Source organism: Palaemon carinicauda, chromosome 32 (genome assembly GCF_036898095.1).
Source record: "Palaemon carinicauda isolate YSFRI2023 chromosome 32, ASM3689809v2, whole genome shotgun sequence".
NCBI classification, from domain to species: Eukaryota; Metazoa; Arthropoda; class Malacostraca; order Decapoda; family Palaemonidae; genus Palaemon; species Palaemon carinicauda.
In genome coordinates this window covers 16318071-16343457 of record NC_090756.1, presented here as the reverse complement: position 1 = coordinate 16343457, position 25387 = coordinate 16318071, and the positions used below count along the sequence as shown (strand labels likewise).

General features: G+C 36.0%; 1 protein-coding gene across 1 annotated transcript in view; it reads left to right on the top strand.

Moving 5' to 3' along the window:
* The window catches only part of Itpr (Inositol 1,4,5,-trisphosphate receptor), a 232608-nt gene that overhangs the window by 76683 nt on the left and 130538 nt on the right, over positions 1 to 25387 (top strand). Inside the window, 7 exon segments of the mRNA XM_068356085.1 lie at positions 274 to 464; positions 1094 to 1249; positions 1868 to 2015; positions 3387 to 3540; positions 5872 to 6180; positions 19648 to 19832; positions 20335 to 20504. Coding sequence (XP_068212186.1) covers positions 274 to 464; positions 1094 to 1249; positions 1868 to 2015; positions 3387 to 3540; positions 5872 to 6180; positions 19648 to 19832; positions 20335 to 20504 — 1313 coding nt within the window.

Below are 25387 nucleotides of genomic sequence, written 5' to 3'. Positions count from 1 at the left end.
AGAAGAATTAAAAGAGAATAGTTCGCATTGATTTATACTATGCCTTTTTGTCAATTCGTAAATACATGCTTTTATATTGATTTATGTGGAATGATATGTATTTTATGTCCCAGTGAGTCAATCTGTTATTGATACAAGAAGCCTCTGCCTACTATAGTGCTCAGCATCTTTTTGTCCCTTTTAAATATCAGGCAAGAACAGATTTAATATGACAAATCCTGGGCAAGAATAAAGTTTTATTTTTAAAACATTCCTACCTATGCCTTCTTCCAGTGTTCCAAGTCCATCGTGGAGCTGGCCACCCGGGCACAGAGCTTCCCGGCCGACTCTGACTGCGGAGAAGATCGTCTCATCTTGGAGTACTACCAGCATCAGCTCGACCTGTTTTCAAACATGTGCCTTGACCGCCAGTATTTAGCAATTAAACCTCTTTCGCCTTTGCTTAAGATAAATTTGATGCTCAAGTGAGTATTTGATGTTTTGACAGTTTTTGTTTATGGTTTCAATTTAATTTAAATACTCTTTACAGTATGCTGTAAGTAGTTAGTTGATCAAGGCATCCATCTCCTATTTAGATACTGCCATTAGAGGTAATGGAAACTTTTATCGATATATGTTGCATTTGCATTTGATGAATACTGTAATATACAGTACATACATACAGATTAATACACCTCTTTACATTGGTTGGAAATGTCCCTCATCTTTCAAGTATTAAATAAAAAAAAAAGATCCATGTTAATCCATTTTACTTGACCTCGCATCAGCATCAGTTTCGTACAATAGCAATGAAGTGCTTTACTATACAGTACGTACTGTGCTTCACATGAAACCTTATTGATGCAGATACCTTGTTTTTATAAAATGATAGTTGGTTACAAGTACTTTTTTGTGTTTAGTATGTTAGTAGGGAATTTTATAAGAAGATTTAGGGATTCCTTTTCAACTTGAGGCAATTCTAAAGTAAATTGCTGATGAACTCTATACAGTAGTGTGTCATTTCTTCTTATAAGGTTTAGGTAAATGAGTAAAAATTGGAAAACTGCTTGTTATTCCAAGTGGTTTATTCTTTCAAATTTTACACACTTCGCAGGTGTATGGAAGAGGATACGCTGTCTTACGACTTACGAGCGTCTTTCTGCCGGCTGATGTTGCACATGCACGTCGACTGCGAACCACAAGAGGCCGTTACCCCAGTGAAGTATGCCAGACTGTGGTCAGAAATTCAGCCGCACATGTCTATTGCGGAGTAAGTAGTTTTCGTTTGTTTACGTCAGGTATTACAAGATTTAAAATGGGTCCTTGATGCCTTTTACATAATTTTGTAGATCTCAACTTTATCTCTGATACTACTACCATTCTTCATCTTGCTAATCTAACTTTACTAACTACTTCTTCTTTGTGTGCATCTTTTCCCACTTTTATGTGAGGTCGATGTTTCTGGCCAGCGTTCTCCATCTACTTCTGTCCCACACTTTATCACCGGTTAATCCCTTTGATTGAAGGTCATCCGTGATACAGTCCATCCACCTTTGCTTCAGTCTCCCTCTCCTTCTTGTTTCCTGTACCTCCATTTCCATCACTCTCCTCCCAATATACTTCTAACATTTACATCATAGTTAAACTGCACTAAGTTCCCCCGAGCCTAGCACCCATCCAAATTTCATAAACCCATCTAGTTTGCACGTTTTGGTCTCCTCCCAACTAGCTTTCGAACTTCATTAACTATGTTGTGGTTCAGCTTTCTTTTAAGAACTAATGTTTTATACAAAAGTAATAGGAACAGTAAGCTGCAATTGGGTGTATAACTTTCATGATACTATACCTTTATAACAACGTTATGACTTTTTTTTTTAATTTCTTTTAGCTATGACAAAAGAGAGGTGGCTCATAGCTACGAGGCAGCAGAGACGGCCTTCAAGGACGTCATCATATTTGTCGAGGAATACCTGTGCAATGTGGTCGATAAGATGTGGAGCTTCTCTGATTGCGAACAAAATAAACTAACTTTTGAGGTACAGTATTTTCTGCCATTCTGATTGCCTATTGACAACTAACATTGAAGGTGGTAGAATGCTTGAATGCATGGTTGAGGATTGAAACTGATAGATGAGAGTGCTCATGAGTGGGAAGTGAATCAATTGTTGCTTCAGATGATAAAGTATTGATTGTCGACTCGGAGAAGCCGGGTCGATTAGTGACAGAGTTTGGTACAGTGTGTGAGGGAAGGAAGTTAAGAGTTAATGTGGGTAAGAGTAACATTGTGTAATGCATGAGAAGGGAGAGTGGTGTTAGGCTGGATGTCCTGTGGAATGGAGATTTACTTGAAGTAGATCTTTTAAGTACTTGGAGTCTATTGGTGCCGCAAATGGCGGAGTGGAATCAGAGATATGTCAAAGAGTGAATGAAGGATGTAGTGTTGGGGGCAGTGAAGGGAGTGGTAAAGAATAGAGGTTTATGAATGAATGTAAAGAGACTTCTGTATGAGAAAGTGATTATACTTACTGTGATGTATGGATCGAACTAGATGGAGAGAGAAATTGGATGTGTTCGAGATGAAGTGTCTGAGGAGTATGGCTGGTGTATCTCGATTAGATAGGATTAGGAACGAAATAGTGTGGGAGAGAACGGGTGTAAGAAATGAATTTGCAGCTAGAGTGGATATGAATGCGTTGAGGTAGTTTAGCCATGTAGAGAGAATGAAAAATGTCTGTATGCTGAAGAAGGTGATGAATGCAAGAGTTGATAGAAGTACAAGAGGAAGGCCAAGGTTTGTTTGGATGGATTTAGTGAGGAAACCTCTAGGTGATTGGAGGATAGATGCGAGAGGGGCAAAAAGAGCAAATTAGAAATAGGAATGAATGGTGAGGGATTGTAACATAGTACTAATAGGCCCTTCTGCTTTCTCCAGTCGCCTTGGTGACCGTGGAGTTAGCAGCGGTAGGGGATTTGGCATATGAAGCTGTATTTGTGGGTTATAACGGGGGAGGGTGGGCTGTGGCATCCTAGTAGTACCAACCAAACTCGGCTGAATCCCTTGTCAGGCTGGGAAGAGTTAAGAAAGGAAAAGTCCCTCTTTTTCTTCATGTCGGCTAACCCCCAAAATTGGGCGAAGTGCCCTGGTAGATGGATAGATTTTGAGGGAAGTTTGGATTTGAATGGATCTAGCAGGTGTCAGAGAGGGATTCTAAATTCTGTAGATACTAACAGCTTGTATTTTGTCTTCACAAATTTTAAGTTGCTTTTAAAAGTTCTTTTCAGTGAATATTTTGAAGTATTGTACGATTAATGTGTTGTATTGCAGACAGTGCTGTATAAATGTTAAATTTGTAATCAGAAACTTGTCCTCATGTTTTTATATCAATATTGTATCTTATTCTAACCAGGTTGTGAAATTAGCGAGGTATTTGATCTACTTCGGATTCTACAGTTTCAACGATCTCTTGCGCCTCACCAAGACGTTGCTATCCATACTGGATTACTCGTTTGACACAGACTCTAAATATTTCTTGAATAATTTCTCTGCTGGAAAAATAACTGGTATGAAAACATATCTTTCTTTTTACTTTAAGCATTTATATTTAATTGAAAGGTTCAGTTGTCAGACTGGAATGAGATATCAGTGGTAATTATGACTATTGAGTCAATGGTACCGACTTCGGTTTATACGAGGATGTTTTTAAATAGGACCCTGTGGTGCACTACCTACAGTGTGCCTTGCCTGCATGATTGTAGTTATTCAAAAGCTTTAAATTTGGTACTTTAATGAAGTATAGGATACTTACTTTGTCTTTGCCGATTTGAACATTTTATGTGTGCTTTGGGGGCCTTCTCTCTTAAACTCCTATTTCTGTAATATCCTCAAGGCCAGTTGAAGAGAGGAAAAGTTTGAATAGCTGGATGTTTAGGTAGAAAGAGACAGAAAGTAATGCAAATGAGACCTAGAGGGTTGAGAACCATATGTGATGTGCAGTGCAAGGCACACTTATGGTAGCCATATTGTGATGCCTGGTTGAATAACTTTGAAACAGGCAGAGGCATGTGTGAGTTAGTAGGTATGTTGATAATAAAATGGTGGCAGTTAATGGTATTAGATGCTTGAATAAAGTAGGAGACTACTCGTTTAGATATAGTTTATAGAACTTGGAGACTGATTTCGGTTTCATATCAAAGTACAGTAAGCTTACAGTTTTTCTCTGAATATGCACAAGGTTTTAGGCTATGTTGAAATAATTTTGGAATAAGTACTTCAGTTAGTAAGTTGTTGGCAGTATTCATTTGTGTACTGTGGAGTTTTTTTTCTTGTTAAAGAAGTAACTGGAGGCCAGTTCAGAGTTGCAATGGTACTGTTCTATTGCAATCTTCATAAACTTATAAACTGCGGATAGTAAAGGTTCTTGCAATGGTTTTGTGATGATTGGCTTGCCTATTAAAGCCTGAAGGGCATATGTTAAAAAACCGTAACTAGACCTAATTGATTGAAGGCTTAACATATGCAGAAACTTGTGAATTTGTGTCTGGATTTACCATGGAGTTGACTTTGGAATTGTAACTTTATTTTGGAATATTCATTAGGCAGAGTTTTGTTACTCGGACTCTAGACGAGAGGCTTCAGTTATATTCTGTTGTGATAGTTCTGTTGGTGTATTTAGACTTCTTTGAAAGGCCGCTGACAGAAATATTATGTGGAATATCCTTTTTACTTTACGTCTTCTAGAAATAAACGAATTCTGTTTTAAGATAGTGTGTCAACGCCTCTTTACTTTGAATGGTAAGTGTTTGGCGGATAATGAAATATACTGTAGGCCAGGAATTAATGGTTATATACTTGACTAAAATTTTTAAAAGTAAACATCCACTTTTATACCTCGATTAATTGATATTCTAAATTGATGTAGTTAAGACCAAGAAGGCAAAGACTTTTATGGAGCTCTGTCAAAGTAAATTTTCTCAGAAATGAAAGTTAGAAATCGGAACGAAGTAAAGTCCCTTAAAAGTCTTTAAACGATTAGTTCTGTCGAGTCACTTTATGAGGATAATAATTGTCATGAGAACTTGATTATAGTATCAGCTACTTGTGAAACTGTTGTGGACTTTTACTTTTATTAAAAGGTCACTTAAGTTCATTTTGTAGTTTGCTACAATCCTAAATTTTTTATTCAAAACTGAGGTTTTGGAGTTCTTTTTTTTTTTCTGTTCCTGTGATATACGGTAATTCTACTCGATACTTGTACTATACCTGTAGATGAATTAATTTTAGTATTTGATGTATTTAGATGTTTAAGTATAACATGCCGTAGTTTAATTTGCCAACTGACCAAAAGTATATTTTACAGATTTTGTGTTAAACAAATTTAGATTTTTCCTTGTATTTTGAATAAGTAGAAAGTAATGCTATTCACTCAAGTTGTAGACTGCTTCTATACGTATCATTATAAAATACTCTGATCAGTATTGGGATTCCGAATTTATCGCAATACTGATAAAGGCCTCGTGCTTGCCTGGGCTGCATCCTTTTCTGCAGTGTGTATAAAATGTTGCTATCTAACACGATAGGGTTTTAGTTACCTGTACATGCAGTTTGTATTTACTCTAATGGACAGGATCCGGGTAGCATTGTGTGATCATAGCAGTCTTTTGAAATGAGTTTTCAGAAGGTGTTCCCTTTAGCTATTGCTAATCTGTTTGAATTGCTTTATAAGTTATGTCCCTATTAATGATATAACTGTCTGCTTCTCGTAAACCACATTAATTTGGGATTTGTGCGGCATTCTCGCACGCCACGTGCGTCAATGTCCGAGCCGTGTTACCCGTAGAGTTTCGCAGTAATATTATTGAGTGCTTGTTATCTATTCCCACATGCTGCCTTAGATGATAGTATTAAGGATGAAGAAGCCACCAGACGCGAGAGCAGGAGTGGCTCCTCCCAACCGCCTCCTAGTATTACAGTTGATTCCGATTCTAAAGACAATAGTCGTAGAGACGAGAGCGTTAGTGCCTCAACCTCTCCTAGTGTTGATTCTGGTAATGCCCCTGTATTTATGTTTACTGACTCTGATAGTCAGAGCACCGGGACGACCGCAACTGGTACGCCGGATTCCAAACGTAAGAAATCCGATCCCAGTCCTAAGACTTCTCCTAAAAAGTCTCCGAGGAAAAAGTCCACCGATAAGAGGGAAGGTAAATTTTCACGTGTCTTAAGAATGAACTTAGGGACCCTAATGTCTTTATGTTTGGTTAGGGTTTATGTTAATTTCAGAAGTATTTACAGATTCTTTTATATTGTATTGAATAAAATAAATAACACAGCCTATAACTTGCTTTGGCTGCTCTTGAGGTGAATAGAGGTTTGTCATTTTAGGTCATAGTCGTGTCAGCTCATAAATGGGAGTGTACAGTACTGTCAGTGGAGTGTGAATGCACTGCATTTCTAAAAGATGAAAAAATTAAGTAATTTATTATAATCTATTGTATTGTAATTTATTTCAAGCTTTTACTGCTTTTAAAAGTATATTGTAGCTCCTGTGAACTTTAGGTACTTTTAGAATTTAATATTTAGGAGAAGTAAGCCTGTAGTGAGTTCCATCCCTGTATTGTTGTAATAGTTGTTGCTTATTTTCTTTACAATTGATAATTGTACGTGTTTCCTCACAAATCACTCGTATGTAACCCACATTCACAATCTTCAAATACCCGAGGTATTGCCATCTTTCTTCTAACAGAAAAGCGAGGGGAAAATTATACAGCATTTATACAATTCATGTTCACAATCCAATGTCTTAGTTTTGCATTTTTCAACACTCCGAAAAGTAAGAAAGAATTTCAGCAGACTTATTTCTTTTTTAGGATCGCTTAAAAATTCTTAATACTCTCTCTGCTTGTTTGGTTTCTACATGACCAGTGGCAGCACACCGAGGTAGTTAACACCTTTGCAACTGTTCCAATTAATATTTACTTGACTTCTGCATCTCTAGGGTCACCCCTGGACTGACTAGTCTTGGACCAGACACCGAGTTAGTTAACACTTATGCATATGCAATTTTCACAGTCTAATTTTTACATGGGTTTTACATTTCCCAGGTCACACCTATACTGACTAATCTTTGACCCTCTGTATGTCGCCGTTCCTAAAAATGTTCAACAACGTGTGCATACTGTAGACCTGTAGGTCCTGGTGGTGTAATGCAGAAATACTTGTCTTTTTCCTGTATGTTATACGAAAGATTGTAGTATCTTGGACTGAAGGAAACTTGAGATGTTGGCTATGTATGAACAAATGCTGTCAGTGAATTCCCTAAGTTTAAGAAGCCCATTGTAGTAGTTTGATCAGATCCATTGCCAGGTAATCAACTAGTCCTTGCAGATTCTGAACATTTTCCTAGATTCTCTCTCCTTTTGCCATTGAAACATCTGGTTAATCCAGAATAGTATTAGGCTGTATTTTTCTGTGTCATAGTCACCAGGTAACAGTAATCCTAAGTTTACACAGAAATGCATGTTAATGTATTGATTGAGAACTCTGTCTGAATAATGATTAGTAGTCTGTACTTCTGGACAATGTAGTTTAAGACCAACAAAATGGTTCAGGTTTTATAGTGTTGGTGTAAAAACTTAGTCTGAATTTAGAATTAGTTAGTCTGAACTATGATGTGTAGCCTTAAGGTAAAAGTGTAGCACCATTGAATATTTTCAGGATTGTCTGGTTGATGCTAGTGTGTTTTATAATTGCCAAAGAGAGATTTTGCAAATGGAAAAAGTGCGAATGGCTGAAATTATTACCAAGTTACTTTCCTAAAATTCAAACCATCCTCAGTACTGTACTTGTGTTCCCTGTTTAGCGTAGTACATTATCTGAAAACTATGAAAACTGAGACTATTAGAAAGTATTGGTTCTCGACATAATTTGGGTCATGAGTCCTTGCTTCCAACTAGGATGCCGTTGACCACCCGTAACATGGAATTCAAAATATTACATAACTGAAGACTTTATTTTTATTTATTGTAAAGAATGATATTTTGGATATTTTTAGAAACGAGTGTTTTTATTATTTTGAAAGTGGTGCAAATCAGAGAAAAAATAGCAACTGTTGAGAATTTATTTTGGCCCACATGGTTTAAGATGTTCAAGTTTATCTTTTGTCTCATCTTAAATGTTAATTGGGATATTAATTCACATGTAACTTGCGGACTCATAGTTTAACAGTCTGCCTCTTCTTTCCTCATTTGAATTTTATTTATATGGTACAGAAAATGTGGAAAAGTCGTGTACTGTAAATCAAATTGAGAATAGGTTTACACGCTGCACAAATTTTTTAAAGTATTGTTGATAGTTCTCCAAAATTATCCTTTACTCCAATTTACTGTAAATTTCTTTCTACTTTTTAGTATTATTCTATTTTTAATCTCTCTGTCTTATTTCTATAGCTTTTGCTTCCTCCAGTTTTTACTTTAGGAGTATATTCCCAGGACAGTTTTGATAATGACAAGAACGTTGGATTCATTAATATAGGGAGACTTGACTATACAGTGTGAGGGGTAAAGGAACTAATCAACCATTTAATACTTTTGTTTATCATTACTTGAGATTGCCTAATGCCTAAGGTTTTGGCCAAAGAAATAGTTACAGCTCGGGCTGAGACTAGTGGTATTTGAATGAAATCTAGAAGTACATCATCATTATTAAAATTTTGACCTAAATATTGTCACTGGTGAAAGGAAGTAGCTTAGTTATATACTGTATTTGTGATTTTGAATTAATTTCCTTGTGCAGTTCATGTAAACACATTATATACATGAAACTATTTGATATGAATATATTTTAGTTTCAAATGAGTTCGTTATGATGCAGATGACATTGTGTACTATGTTAATCACTTGCAGTAGCCATTGTAAAATGCTGTTATAATCAACTAAGAAGTCATTCAGAGGGTTGAAAGTAGAGCAAATGATTGGTGAAAGAACTAAACTAGTATTTTTTTTAAGTTTAAAGTATAAAATGGTGTAGATATCACACTGATTAGAAGCTTTTGCTTACACAGAAGCAAATGTAGGAAAGTGCTTGTAGAATCAAATGTCTTATTTCACTCGTACGTAAGTGCCTGCTGTTTATTCTTACGTCCATGCTGAAGTAATTAGAAGTACCTCGTCACCAGAGGGAGATAGCACCTATTAGATGTTCTTTTGCAGCAGCCCCATGATTTCTAGTTTAATCGTTTCTATCTTTTGTATTCATTCCTTAGTCAGCACAAAAATATTTATTTTTGTTCCTCATGACCCCTTATTTCCAATTTTTAAATATTTATTTTTGTTCCTCACGACCCCTTATTTCCAATTTTTAAATATTTATTTTCGTTCCTCACGACCCCTTATTTCCAATTTTTAAATATTTATTTTTGTTCCTCACGACCCCTTATTTCCAATTTTTAAATATTTATTTTCGTTCCTCACGACCCCTTATTTCCAATTTTTAAATATTTATTTTCGTTCCTCACGACCCCTTATTTCCAATTTTTAAATATTTATTTTCGTTCCTCACGACCCCTTATTTCCAATTTTTAAATATTTATTTTTGTTCCTCACGACCCCTTATTTCCAATTTTTTGATACATTCCCTCTCTTCCTTCGATACTAGCCCATAGAGGGGCTCGATATTTTATGACATAGAGACTGACATACAGTAATTGTTATTTTATGACTTATGGACTGACTTAATAGTTATTTTATGACTTAGAGACTGATTTAATTATGGCTGGGTATTTTGTGACGTAGAGACTGACATAGACTGACATGACTTATGGATGGATGTAATAGTTATTTTATGACCTAGAGACTGATGTAATTATGGCCGGGTGTTTTATGACATAGAGACTGACGTACAGTAATTGTTATTTGCATGACTTATCTACTGACGTAATAGCTATTTTATGACATCTACTGACATAATAGTTATTTTATGACATCTCCTGACGTAAAAGTTATTTTATGACATCTCCTGACGTAAAAGTTATTTTATGACATCTACTGACGTAAAAGTCATTTTATGACATCTACTGACGTAATAGTTATTTTATGACATCTACTGACGTAATAGTTATTTTATGACATCTACTGACGTAAAAGTTATTTTATGACATCTACTGACGTAATAGTTATTTTATGACATCTACTGACGTAATAGTTATTTTATAACATCTGACGTAAAAGTCATTTTATGACATCTACTGACGTAATAGTTATTTTATGACATCTACTGACGTAAAAGTTATTTTATGACATCTACTGACGTAAGTTATTTTATGACATCTACTGACGTAATAGTTATTTTATGACATCTGACGTAAAAGTCATTTTATGACATCTACTGACGTAATAGTTATTTTATGACATCTACTGACGTAATAGTTATTTTATGACATCTACTGACGTAATAGTTATTTTATGACATCTGACGTAAAAGTCATTTTATGACATCTACTGACGTAATAGTTATTTTATGACATCTACTGACGTAAAAGTCATTTTATGACATCTACTGACGTAATAGTTATTTTATGACATCTACTGACGTAAAAGTTATTTTATGACATCTACTGACGTAATAGCTATTTTATGACATCTAATGACGTAAAAGTCATTTTATGACATCTACTGACGTAATAGCTATTTTATGACATCTACTGACGTAATAGCTATTTTATGACTTAGGTACATGTAATTATGGCCTGGTATTTTATGACATAGAGACTGGCGTACAGTAATTGTTATTTGTATGACTTATTGCCTGATGTAATAGTTATTTTGTGACTAAGAGATTGATGTAATTATAGCCGGGTATTTTATGACATAGAGACTGACGTACAGTAATTGTTTTATGGCTTATGGACTGACGTAATAGTTATTTTATAACTTAGAGACTAATGTAATTTTGGCTGGATATTGTATGGCATAGAGACCGATGTACAATAATTATTTTATGAGTTATGGACTGACATAATAGTTATTTTATGACTTATGAAGTAACCTAATTGTTATTTTATAACTTAGATACTGATCTAATTATTTTATAACTTAGAAACTGGTGTATATGTTATTTCATGCTGTAGAGACTGATGTAATTGTTATTTTATGACTTACAAACTGACGTAATTTTTATTTTATGACTTGGAGACTGACATGATTGTTATTTTATAACTTAGAGACAGACTTAATTGTAAGTTTATGGGTGAGAGACTGACGTAATTGTTAGTTTATTACTGAGAGACTGACATCATTGTTATTTGACATAGAAACTGATGTAATTGTTATTTTATGACTTACAAACTGACATAGTTGTTATTTAATGACTTAGAGACAGGTGTAATTGTTAGTTTATGACTGAGACTGACGTAATTGTTATTTTATGAAATAGAGTCTGTCATTATTATTATTTTATGACTTATGGACTGATGTAATTGTTACATTATGACTTTGAAACTAATGTAATTGTTATTTCATGCCTTAGAGACAAACTTAATTGTTATTTTATGATTTAGAGACACTCATAATTGGTATTTTATGACTTAGTGACAAACATAGTTGTTTTTTTATGACTTACGGACTGACACAATTGGTAATTTATGCCTTAGAGACAAACGTAATTGTTATTTTATGACATAGAGACAGACGTGATTGTTATTTTATGACATAGAGACTAACATAATTATTATTTTACAGCTTAGAGACTGACATAAGTGTTAGTTCATGAGTTAGAGACTGACGTAATTGTTATTTTTTGACAGAGACTGACTTTATTATTATTTTATGACATACAGACTGACTTAATTGGTATTTTATGACTTAGAGACAGACTTAATTGGGATTTTATGACTTAGAGACAGATATAATTGGGATTTTATGTCTTAGAGACAGATGTAATTGGGATTTTATGACTTAGAGACAGATGTGATTGTGATTTTATGACTTAGAGACAGATGTAATTGTGATTTTATGACTTAGAGACAGATGTAATTGGGATTTTATGACTTAGAGACAGATGTAATTGGGATTTTATGACTTAGAGACAGATGTAATTGGGATTTTATGACTTACGGGCTGACGTAATTGTTATTTTATGACTTGGAGACTGGCAAAATTATTTTATGACTTTGAGACTCGTGTAATTTTTATTTTATGACTTGCAGACTGACATGATTGTTATTTTATAACTTAGAGACTAATGTAAGGTGTGATAAATGACATAAGGTGAATTTTATTTTTGCGTTTAATATTTATGGAGAGTGACATGATCTCAGAACTGATGTACTGTCTGTTTAACTGACGTAAAGAGACATGTTACTGCATATACAAACTCATTTAAGAGACTCAAAAATATTGCATGATAGGGAGAGAAACCAGAACTATGATTAAACGCACATTTGTCTGTTTTGAGAAGGTAATCAGAATTCTCTGGCATTAAGACGAAGTGAAATAAGGCTTGTTTGTTTGGTAATTGTTAGATATTAGCAGGGTATGGAAAACCCTTTATTTTAGGAGGTTAGCTCTTTTAGATTTTTTATGTAGTTACGTAGTGCTAATACATCTTCAACCCTTTAAATAAACTATTTTGTTTAGAATTTAATAAGATGCAACCATAGAATCTTTAAACTCATTTTTACCAACTTTTGCAGCACCATTTGTAGTACGTAAGTATTTGGAGTCACCAAGCATGGACCTTGATTTGACTGGCATATTTACTGCAATTATTTTATTGTTTATTCGCTGTTTTGACCCTTTTACCCCCGGGCTATTTGGAAATTTCCAACCCTTAACCCCCAAGGGTTATTTTTTTTTTCAAGTACATTTTGCAGTATATTTTTTTAAAATTGCTCTAACAGCCTTAATTTTCGTCATAGAGAGGTCAGGTTGGTCTCATTCTCTTGGAAAATACCTGAAGTTTCTCATTAAATTATCAAAAATATGCAAAAAAAAAATTTAAATAGCATTTTTTTGCAATGACGTACCGGTACGTCCATGGGGGTAAAGGGATGAGTTTTGTGAAACGTACCAGTACGTCCTTTTGGGGTAAAAGGGTTAATGGTCGTTAGTTTCACCAGACCACTAACACTAACCATGGAAAAGATTTGTACAGCCATCGGAAATTTGCAAGTGTATGCCAATTATTAAATAAATTTTTCCCTTTTGTTAAATGACAAACATTTTTGAAGTAACAAGACTCCTAACTACTACTGTACAAGAATTTGAAGTACATTTAGCGATCTATTTAAATAGAATGGTATGAATAATTTGTACGTTTGATGGACAGTTGTTAATAACTGAGATTGTACCAAATGTCATATTAACTGAAGTCCTTATTAAATTTGGATACATATTTTCATAGCGGACGCATCAAATTTTAATAGGATATTGTTTTTTATTGCATGTATATGTTAGAAATTATATCAAAATCATATTTGTGGCAAAGTTTGATTACTAAATGTGATCTGGTTAAACTACTAGAGGACTATTGAGTGTTAGCCGTTTTTAATGTCTAACCGTTCCCATTTTCGTCTGGCTGCAAATCTCGACTTGATATACACGATTAAAAGCAGTGAAAGATTTTCGTATTTCATGTTCATTGCTAATTATTATTTATATCGGCTTGTATTTAAAAAAAAAGGATTAAAACTGACAATAAAATCTAGAATATTGATGGAATATGTGTTCATATGACACCGTCATGAAAGAGTTTAAAATAGGGAGGCTGTCTTTAGCTAATGGAGATTAGTCAAACCTAAGAAATAATTAGGCTGAATTGAGGATAAGGGAGTAGCTATAATTATTTTAAATAGGTGTTAAATGCTCCTTCAGTTTGATTCTGTTTTGTGTGTTTCTGTAAAATTGCAGTATTTTTATATCTAATTTTTATGAGTTATTGATATTAATTATCAACTGTATTACATCTCGAATAACTTGCATTTGCATGGTTAAATATTGATAACCCACTTACAGATATGTAAGTAGGGGTATAAAAAGTTAAAAAATACTTTGAAATTTACAATGTTTCGAGAATCTTAACTTTTTATTTTTATTTATTTTTATTTTGCATCTATAATTGATGGATATTTTATCTCTTGCATCTCTGATAGATGGATTTTTTATTAGTTTCTGATCCACTGATGGATAATTCAGATTCTTTATATAAGTGGGATATATCAAGAGTAAACAGAGAGGCTGCTCCATTTTGGCCCTTGTTCTAAAGTACCACCCCCATCCTTAACCCTCCTCGCATAATGGTTTGTCCGAAAGGGACTGTATTCCTCCCACCCCTCTCATTTGTGCCTCAGCTCCTGTTCCCCCACCTCCATTCCACCGACGTGTCGGCATTCATCTCATGTTAAACTATTTTATAATCACCCGCCCGCCCTGTTTTACTATCCAAGTCACCGTGCACCATTTCTGCACAACAAAAGAAATGTTGCCGTTTCTACTTCATTCTCTTCTTTTGCTACTGCAGTGTTCTTTGTTGTACATGAACAGCACCTGGTTTATGGTAGGCTTGTAGCTTGCTAAGATTGCATTTAGAGGTTGGTAACGGTTGGCTCAACAGAATGCGCCTTTGATGTCACGTTTCTTGTTACAGCTGGCGGAAGAGCATGGTTTCATCTCTGTTGTTAAGTTTTGTTTGTTTAAAAGTGTTTTTTGTCTTGATACCAATTAACGAAAGTGATGTAATTGTTACTTCTGCGATAGAGAATTATTACTGCTACTACAACTTTTGTCAAATCAACCTGCATGCAAGGAAAAGCATCATGTCTCCCAAAATATTATTCTGATGTGTATTATAAATCTAGAAGAACCCAAACTGAAAAAAAATTGTCGTTTTTTCATTGGACAATTTAGTATAAATGAAATGCAATTATAAATGTCCCTTTTTTATGAACATCTAATGTTAAAATTGATAATTAACTTCATTATACTATTTTCTGCCTGTTAGTATGAATATTAACATGCCATTTAAGGAGTTTCAATTTGCCAGACCTGGGATAGTAAAAACGCAACTCCCTTACTACATTTTGTTGTCATTTAGATTTTTCTGCCAACGGCAAATTTCGAGACTGTGGGTTATGAGAAAAAGTAACTGGTTGGAGATGTGATGCCTATCTTTATTCATGACTTGTGTTGACACTAAGGTCTATAGTAATGGTAATAGTAAGGTCAAAATGAGTGACCCTCTTAAGGATAGAGTATACGAAGAGACTTAAACTTATCAGCAAATTCTAACCTGGTAGGAAGGATTTCTCTTTACAGTTTTAAAAATTGTCTTTTCCTTTGCAAAATTGAGTACTGGCACGAGATTTAGAAAGAATATTCCTTATAAATTATATTTAGCTTTAAATATTTTTCATGATAGTGTTTGGGTATTTAGTCATTTGAGTTTTGAATATAGTTGTTAGTTGTTAGTTGCTGGAGGGAAGAGGCTATCAGTAGAAATATGTAGAAAACACATCAAGGCAACCGACCTTCAGTTATAGGTATAAAGAAAGTACTGTTGATAGTTTTTTTTATTTCTAAATTTTCTAAATGAAAAGACCATTGTGTCAATGTAATGTTCAGGCTAGAGGACTGTACACCCAGATGCCTTTATCTGTCAGGAAGAATGCAATACAAAAAAATAGAGGAACTTGTAAAGAAAAAAATTGGGTCTTTACCTCCAGGGAGACAATAGACCTTACGGGCAAAAAACTGAAAGAACTGGGTCCTCTTATGGTCTAGGAAAGTTAATGCCCGAAGTTAAGAAAGATTTAATTTTTTCATCTGCTTGGAGAAGCATTTTGTCCATTTTTTTTTATATTTTTATTATTTTTGGACAACAAAGAGATGGTGACAACTGTGGCCATTTTGATTTATAGATGAAACAGGGAGGAAGGAGGAAAATTTTTTAATTTGTAAGTGAGGGTTATAAGATATTAATTAAGTAATTTACAGTACATAATTTCATGTGCTCTGTACTAAGTAAAGGACAACAACATTATCCATGGTGCAAGTCTCATTTGGAATAATGCAGCCCAATATTTGGTGTATGGAAGTTTGTTTTGATTGCAATTGATAAAGTGCAAAATTGTTACATGAGAAGTGTGGGTTATCTCCGTATAGGAAATTCTGGAGATATGACACAGTAGGACGAAGAATCTGGTAAATATACTTCAGTTTGTTTGAAAATATTCGTAGTTTAATCTTGGGCAGGTTTTGTGCCTCGAGTTTAATCATGTGACTAACAGTCTTTGGTGTACTTAATAGTGGCAAGGACTTTAGAATATAAATAGCACTTATTTTATGTTGATCGTACTTCTGCCGTTATCTTTTCAGTAGTTAGAATATAACGTAGCATTCTGAATCTCTTTCACTCGGACATCTAATCTGTTCTGTTTATGTTCACACTTACATGTGTTAGCTTTATGTTCTTGTATATTAAGTATTTACCTGTTATTTTTGAAGCATGCATATTAAATATAATGACTGTATACAGTAGGTACTACTAGATATTTAAAAATGATTGTATAACACTACATAAACATGAAAGTTGTAACAGTATGTGAACTTAGCGTACTATAGTCCATTTCTTTTAGCGATGCAGATTTGCACCAACTCGCAGCAGTGCCCTTTTAGCTCGGAAAAGTTTCCTGATCGCTGATTGGTTAAAATTATCTCGTCCAACCAATCAGCGATCAGGAAACTTTTCCGAGCTAAAAGGGCACCGCTGCGAGTCGGTGCAAATCTGCATCGCTAAAAGAAATTGACTATAGGTGTCAAGTTAATTAACGAATCTGGTAATTATTGTTTGATATATCGTGGTTTACTGGATTTTTTTCTCTTGAATGAATTACCCGGTATGTATTGCTCAAGTAGAGTGTAAAGCGCCATTGATAAACAATGACCTTGCTTTGAGGAAGTCTAGCCAATAGGTGTGTTATCAGAAGAGTCATACATACATATTTACAGCTGTTACATTCAATCTTAAAGTAATAATTTAACTGTTGACGTCAATAGGCAGTTGTTGTGAATTACAGTATACTCAAACCATTGATTGCAGTTTAATGCATGGGTAGTGATGATAGGCAATTTGTAAATTTTTATTAGCTTCAAAAGGAAATAAGGAGACTGGCATATGAACAGTAAATGGTTTATTAAGATTATTATTGCCTTTTCTACAGGTGACTATGATTCTTTTGTCTTTAAGAACAAGTGGTACATAGAGAATATTTATAATACATTTTGTTGCAAGTTTATATGTGACAATATTTATATTATTTTCAGAATCAGGATTCTTTTATGCATTGCAAATCATTTATTTACAAGTACAGTAGTCTGATGCTGGATCATGCATTAACTTCTTAATATAAGGTCGTGGTAGAAAGCTAGGTGACAAAATATTCATTATAATGGAAAAATAATCTCTCGGAATTTCTTGTACAGGCTAAAAAATTAACAGAATTAAGGTCTTCTGTGAAGATGTTACTCCCACAGCTGAGAAATACATTTTGAAAAGAAATCAGTCTTAAGATGATTCGTTTATAGGCAATCTGAAATATGAAAATTACTTGGAGAAATCTTATTCCTGAGGGTGATAGGGCTGTCAGCGTAGATCACGCTGTGTTTACTTTACATCTATTAAAACTTCTTTAGTTCCATCATGTTATCCAAACTTTATTGACTTTCACTTCTCGGTGCAGTTGTGTGATAATCTCTTTCTCTCTCTCTCTCTCTCTCTCTCTCTCTCTCTCTCTCTCTCTCTCTCTCTCTCTCGTGGTACCAATGACTTCAGATATTTGCCTAGTATTTAAGTGGTGGTTTAAAGAATTATTTTCTTGTGCTACCAAAGTTTAACCAAAGATTTTCATCATGACATGTTTTTGAAGTTTACATCTAGACACATTGTTATGGATACAATTTTTCTTATTCATAATTAGTCTATAATCTAATTATACTAATCAGAAGGTCTAAAAACAAACTATGAATAAATGAGATGAAGGATTACTAAGAAAAGGAAATAAGACATTCTTGGATTTAATTAAGCTCAGGCTTGAGACAGACGATACCACATTCAAAGCTTGCGGTACAGAAGGTCCTTAACTTACAAACAATCGACTGTCAAATAATCGGAGATACAAACACAAATCCAATTGAAATCATAAATCTCGGATATTGTAACAAACGTTTACGTATTGTAATAAGATAAATACTGTAATATAACGATATATCATTTGATACAGTAAGCAAAATGACACTTGCAATAACCTGATATTTATTTCATATGAAACAGGGCTTTATTGTCTGCTGCTGAAACTTGTAGGCATGGCAGTTAGGTTAGGCCTTTCCTAGGACAGAATTTATCGCAATTCAACTTCCAAACATCGACCTATTAAGCTTGTAAGTTGAGGACATTTTGTACACCATCTGGTTTAAGGATCATTGGTTGTATGGTCACCTATTCTCTGCTTGAGGCAACAGATTCCACACAAATAGAGAACCTAACTCGATCAATTTATTCGGAAAAAAAAAAAAACAAGTGTAACGTAGATACCTAAAGTGGTCTCGATGTCTGTTCACAGAAATAAAAAAGAAGCTCAGTAGTGTTATGGTTGACCCCATTGTTTTGCCGTTCTTTCTTTTTCAACGGCTTTGATTTGTACTTAGCGGAACTTGACAAGTGTAGTTATAAAGTTTAACTTTCATTTAACGAAATCTGGTACTTGTAGTTATAAGATACATATGGGAACATAAATGAAAACTTTTTTATTTTGGTTACTGAATAATAATCACACAATAAAGAGAGTAACTAAAACTTGTATATTAGATGACCTGTATAGTAGAGTGATATAACTCCCATGTTATAAATCCTGTAGAAAAATGTGGTACATTGATCACAAAATATATTTTGAAGTTAAATTGGAAGTAGAAGTTTTGAATTTAGGTTTAACTAGAATTTAGTGTTGTATCAATTGAGTAATATTTGTTATAGATTCCAGACCTTTTGACTTAATAAGTAATACTTTTTGTTTCAATTAACAGTTCAGGTGAAGATAAATGTGAATTTGATTTGATGTGCTTATTATGTATGGCTTACGTTTTATGTTGCCCCTTTATGCTTTTATTTTTTTATTTTGATGTTTTGACTGATGTACTGTATCATTTTGTTTTTCCCCACCCATCCTTTTTCTTTTTTTATAACCTTTTTAATTTCAATTTTCTCTCTTGCTATCTCTTCCTTACATTTCGTCTTTTGGCTTTTGAAAAAAAAAAAAAAAAAACGTCGTGCACTGCCTATGCTGTGACTGTCCTGCTTCTCGGCTTGGTTTTATTTTTTTTTGACGCTAATGACTGCGCTTTTTTGTCAACAAAATTCTTCAAACCTCATTGGAAAATTTTCATGGCTACATTGACACTCTTGCAACACACATTTGACTTTATCGACTCAACGTGTGCATCATCTTTGCACATTTCAATCTTTAATACACACTCGAACTATTCTGCTCTTGTTCATCATTATCGTAATGATCTGCCGAATTGGCAATCGTTCCTCTTCGTGGTCACTGTCATCATACCCTTTCCTTTCCTCTTGCTCTTGTCCATATCCCTCTATTCTCCTGACCTTCCCCCTCCCGTGAGCAGCCAAAGGGGGTGTATTTAAGAGCCTAGGTGATATGGGTGCTGTTGTGACCAACTTGGCTCTAGGAACCACCAGGATGGGACCTCGTATCTCCGGAGGGGCGAGCCCCAAGAAGAAGCAAGGGGCCACCGAGAAGGAGGACACTCTCGTCATGGACACCAAGCTGAAAATCATTGAAATTTTGGAAGTAAGTAAACAATTTATGGGTTCTCAAAGCACATTGGGAAGAATAATGATGGAATTTAATCGAATGTTTTGTAGGGATGTAACAGTTCACTTTCTAAATTCAAACAGTATCATGGCAGCTATGAAGCTTTGTAATTATTTTTCCTATTTCATTGCAAAGTCTTTTGTTTGATTTATTCATAAATTCAACTTGGTGAGGGCACTAAGTAAATTAGCTAAGAAAATATAGTTTTATTTCCTGTGAATAAAGTCCAGTAGTTTTATTTAAAGAACAATCAAAGATATCATCATTAATCTTGCTCAGAGATCCCTCTTCAATTTGCCAAACTCTTGTTGCCTTTCATTCTTCAAGGTTTAGATCCGCTGCTAAGAGGGTCAGTATGTCTTCTGTCCCCTTCGTTTAGTCTTTCAGCCTATTATATGAAAGCATCGGTATACCATTAGCCTTTTTAGTGCACTTTTATTATGTTTACTAAGAAAGCTTGTTTCTCGCTTATTTACAGTTCATTCTGGATGTCCGGCTCGACTACAGAATTAGCTGTTTGTTGTCCATCTTCAAGAAGGAATCCGACGAAAATCCTAGCACTCCTAACGGTGATGGGATTTCTCAGGGGCTCAAGACCAAGAATTTGGAGAACATCTGGGCAAGAGCGCAGAATATCTTTGATGATACGTGAGTATATTTTTGTATCTCCACTTTTTCGTCTCTTTGGTGAGATTTTTTTACAATTACTGTACTTATTACAATTGCTTATTATGGCACCTGTTGGTGAGACTAAGTAACCAACACTATATGTATGAAATGATCACAACCAGATATCAAATTTTCTTTACCTAGTTTTTACTTCAAAGTGTATTTTTTCTTTAAATATTTGTAACTGGCTCATACCTGCCAGTTTATCCTTTGCCTCTCCTCTCTCCTCCACCGATTCTGTCTGTTGCGCTGCCTTTTGTACGTTGAGAGTAAAGTTTTGTACCTTTACTCTTTAAGGGCCCTTAATGAACTTTATACAGAAATAATTGTTTCCAAATCAGATACACAACGGCCAATTAGGTCAACGTTTTAAGGAAACAGCAAGAGAGGTGGCTGTTCTCCCCTCTCCCCCTTATCAATAGTAAGGAAAGTAAAGGCATTAGGGATTATATTAGTCCCTGACCTTTAAATTTTAAGCAGAGTAGAAAGTTTTTTCTTGGGTAAAACCACTTTTGTAGTTATAAATGTTTTGAATTTGTGTACAGTATATTCTTCTTTCTAACTGTACAAATCTGTGAATGATAAGCAATGCTTTTATACTGTGTGTGTGAAATTTTAATAATCATAAAAGAAAATATTAAGTCTCTTTCTGTACCTAAGATTACCTTCCTGGGCCTCGGTGCTTGCCGTATGGTTCAGCCTCCATTTTCTTTTCCTAGTCAAAAAACATTTCTCACTCTGCCAATAAAATTGTTGACAATTGCAACTTGAATCTTCCTCCTCCTTTCAACAGACTTTTTCTGTCAGCAATTCCAAAGCTCCTAATTTTTCTGTTCTACACTTCTGTTTAGTTGTATATTATCTCCAATATTTCTTTGCTGGTGAAATTGGTAGGGCTCTTGTGTCATTAAAGATGGAGTTCGGAGGTGGATCGGTACTGTTGGATTGCCACTGTTTAAAGTTTTACAAGTCTAAAGTCACTCAATAATGCCTTAGAGACTAACTGTATATACATATGATCAGTGCCCAAGTCCCCTCTCCTTCAAGCTTGGACCAGGGAGGGCTAGGCAATGGCTAGTGAGGACTAATTAGATAGACAAATAAGCTCTTCCTCCCTCCTCTTCCCTAGTTTACAATGATAGTGGGTTGGAAACACTGCTGGAAACTATTAAGCTTCATCGGGACTTGAACTCCCATCAAGCTGATTATCAAATGTTCCTTCCTCTTTGAGTCATTGTCTGGTGTCGCCAGTCCCCTTGAAAAGTGACAAGGTCTTTAATCTTGCTGATGCACTCTCCCTTTTTTAAATATTAAACTTAGCCGGTGAATATATAATAGCTGACGTCTCCGACGGCTCGACAGAATTCAAAAACTCGCGAGCGATCGCCATGAAGGTAGCGGGTGTGCCCACCAGCGCCGACTATCGGCCAGATACCGCATATACATGTAAACAGCTCCAGTTCTTCTCTGTCGGTTTCATCGATAAGTCGATTCCCCTCGCTATTATGACCGAGTTTTCTACCGAATTGGTGAAGTACTTGGTTTTGGTTTTATTGCTTTCGCCGTGTTGGATTATTCAATACTATCCTCAAAAGAAATGCTTTTGAAAGGAGAGTAAAAGTGTTTTGCCCTTGCTCTTTTATCTCTGGTTTTTTCCATAGAGTAAAGATGGCCGACCCTTCCCTTAGTGTACGGAAGGGTGTTTTAGGCTTTTAGCAATTATCTTATCACGTTATAAATTGTTGTTGTTAATTATAGATTTTCCTCTATATATTTTATATCTCACCCGCCTTTATTAGGCCTCTTCGATTAGCTTTCCATTTATACTAAACATCAAGATAAATTTTGTGTTTTGTTTATATGCGGCCTTACCTATTGCTCCCCTAGTCCGAGAGTAGGCGGTCCTAACTTGGAAACCGAAGTTAAACAACGTTGAGCCCATTCAACTTTTATTTTCGTTAAGTTTAAATCATTTGCTCTGTAAGAGTTATGAAATGAATATTTTTTAGTACAGTAGATATTTTATGAAAGATTTTCTTTGAATAGTCTTCGTGCTGTTTCAAAGATGAACTAACGTTTGGTTTATTTATTCTACGCAGTTTGCGCTCTATCATTACGATAGAGAAAGAGAGAATCACGGTTTCACTTTGCAGAAAGAGTAAATCGATTTTGACGTTTTGTTCATTCTTCTTTCAAACGGAAGTGTTTTAAATACTAATTTAAAGGAACTTGTTAATTTTCAATTTCTTAGTCCTTTCAGTTTTTTCCTTTGGTCAAATAACCTGTTTATTGACGAAGGGTGAGTGGGCATTTCTCTTCTATGTGAAATCAAGAGAGAGAGAGAGAGAGACGGAGAGAGAGAGAGGAAGAGAGAACGTTCCGATCTTTATTCTCGTCCCAAGCGAGTAACGTTGTTCTCGATTCAGTTTTTTAATCTCGTCTCAAGTCTCTGTACGGGGAGAAAGGATAAAACGTTTTTAGTTTTTATTCTCGTCCCAAGGCACTGTACGGTGAGAGATTGAAAACGTAGTCTTTAATGAACTAGTGTTTAGTCTCCTCCCCAGTCACTGATCCTTTTAACTTTATATATTTCTGTTTTATTCGATATATATATTTACTGATTTTTGCTTGTACTAATGTGCTTACATTATACGACTCATTTCGCAATTCTAACCTTTTGATGTAAGGGAGAATTGCGTGCTTCAGGTAGAAATCAGTTTTATTCATGCCTAATGTGAAATTATTGAAAAAATACGATTTCAGTGAAGTAAGTGCAAAAACAGAAAATCGTAGTGATAAAGTGATAATTGCGCAAAGTGTTTTTTAGTGTTGCGACCGAGGGTTCGTCTGTTCGTGCTTGTCGTTCACCTAGTCCGAGACCTCTTTCAGGCTCCCATGCTACCAGGGAGAAGTAATGTCGTAGGACTTATGGGGACGAGAGGCTTTAACCAACGAACAAACGTTCCCTCTATGGTATCGGGCGTGTCTAGCAAGATCGCCCCTACCATAAGACGAGCGAGGCTGTTTTTCTCCTCGTCATCCGAAGGCTTCTCGCAAAAGAAACCTTGGAGCAAAGTTTCTAGACCCTTAAAGCGGAAGTCAGTCCCTTCAGGACAGGTCCAGCGTCCTGGCTGTAGCCATGGGGACAGCTCTGACCCTTTGCAGTCGTCGGAAGACGGTTCGCCTATTAAACGCAAGCGTAACACGGGGTCCGAGGGTCGCGGTAAAGGCAATGTTTTGCCAACACAGACGTTACCGTCGTCTCGGCCCGTTCCGACTCCCGTTGATCCTAAATGGGTTGTCCTGCAGGACATGCAGACTAAGCTTGCCTCCCTTATGGAGAAGTATGACGTTGAGCAGGTTCACGATGAACCTTCGCTTTCGAGTCGCCGTTACACTAAACGAGACTCTGGCCGTCAGCCGCCCAAATGAGCATTTACTCGTCCTTTTGACGTTATGAAACGTAATGTCGGTAGTTTGTCACGTCAGTCACGTGACTTGGATCCTCACTCGCTGCAGTCCCGTGTTGACTTTCAGCCGCTGCCGCAGCCTCGTGTTGACGTTCAGCCGCTGTCGCAGTCTCGTGTTGACGTTCAGGACGTTCGCCAACCAGCTCAGTTGCCTTGTTTTGACGTTGAACGTCAAGCACCGCAGTCAAGAGTTGTTTTAACTGCTCTTTCTAGGCAGTCAAGGCAGTCTCGACTTGACGTCGAGCGTCCTCCCGCACCTGTTGTTGTTGCTGGTCAGTCCTTTAAGCAGTTACATGACGTAGCGTCCTTGACTGCTACTGATGCTCCTTTGCGTGTGGACTCTGCTTGTCAAGCATTGCCACCACGGCAGGTCTCTCCCTTGCTTGAGACTCGGCAATTGTCGGACGAGGTTCCTTCAGATGAGGAAGTTGCTGATCCCCATCCTACTGATATTCCCTTGGGGACTTTGTCAGACGGAGAGGAGCCTAAAGCTGCTCAGCCCTCTATGGACTTTAAATAAATCATGCTCATTTTTAAGGATCTTTGTCTGGACTATTTTGTAACTGCTGCTCCTCGTTCGCCTAAACGTCAGAGTTTACACTAGGCCTAGCTACTTCGAAGCCGTTGTTTTCTAAGCTAGTGCTCTCTCGCTCTTCTAAGAGAGCTTTACGTTTGCTAGGCGACTGGTTGATCACCAGGAGGAGTTTGGGGGAGACAGCCTTTGCTTTCCCTCCTTTTAAACTGGCTTATAGAGCGAGCGTCTGGTATGACACGGGAGAAGTTCTCGGCTTGGGAGTTCCTGCCTCTGCCCAGAGAGACTTCTCAAGCCTCATAGTCTCTCCCCGGCGCCTGGCCATGAGACGCTTCAAGATTTTATGGTCGGCTTCAGAGCTAGACCATCTCCTGTTAGGAGTTTTTCGAGCGTTTGAAGTTTTGCTGTACAATTATGTCATGCATGAACAAGGCTATCAGGGATGGCTCCAATGATCTGACAGCCACGTTCTCTGCAGGAACAAGGCTATCAGGGATGGCTCCAATGATCTGGCAGCCACGTTCACTGCAGGAGTACTTAAGATGTAAGTGCGCTCAATGTGTTCATTGTCAAGACAAACTTCACGATGAAGACTACCAAGCTGTCTTGACAGCATTAAGGTAAGGCGACTGGATGGTCTCTCTCGACCTTCAGGATGCATACTTCCACATCCCGATTCATCCAAACTTTCAACTACATCTGAGGCTTGTGGACGGGAAAGTAATGTACCACTGTCGAGCACTGTACTCCGACCTCATTCCTGCTCCTCTTGTTTACAAGGCCCTTGCAAAATGTAGCAAGCTTTCTACATTTTTTTGAGGATTCAGAGCCTCCTTTTATTTTGACGACTGGCTAATCAG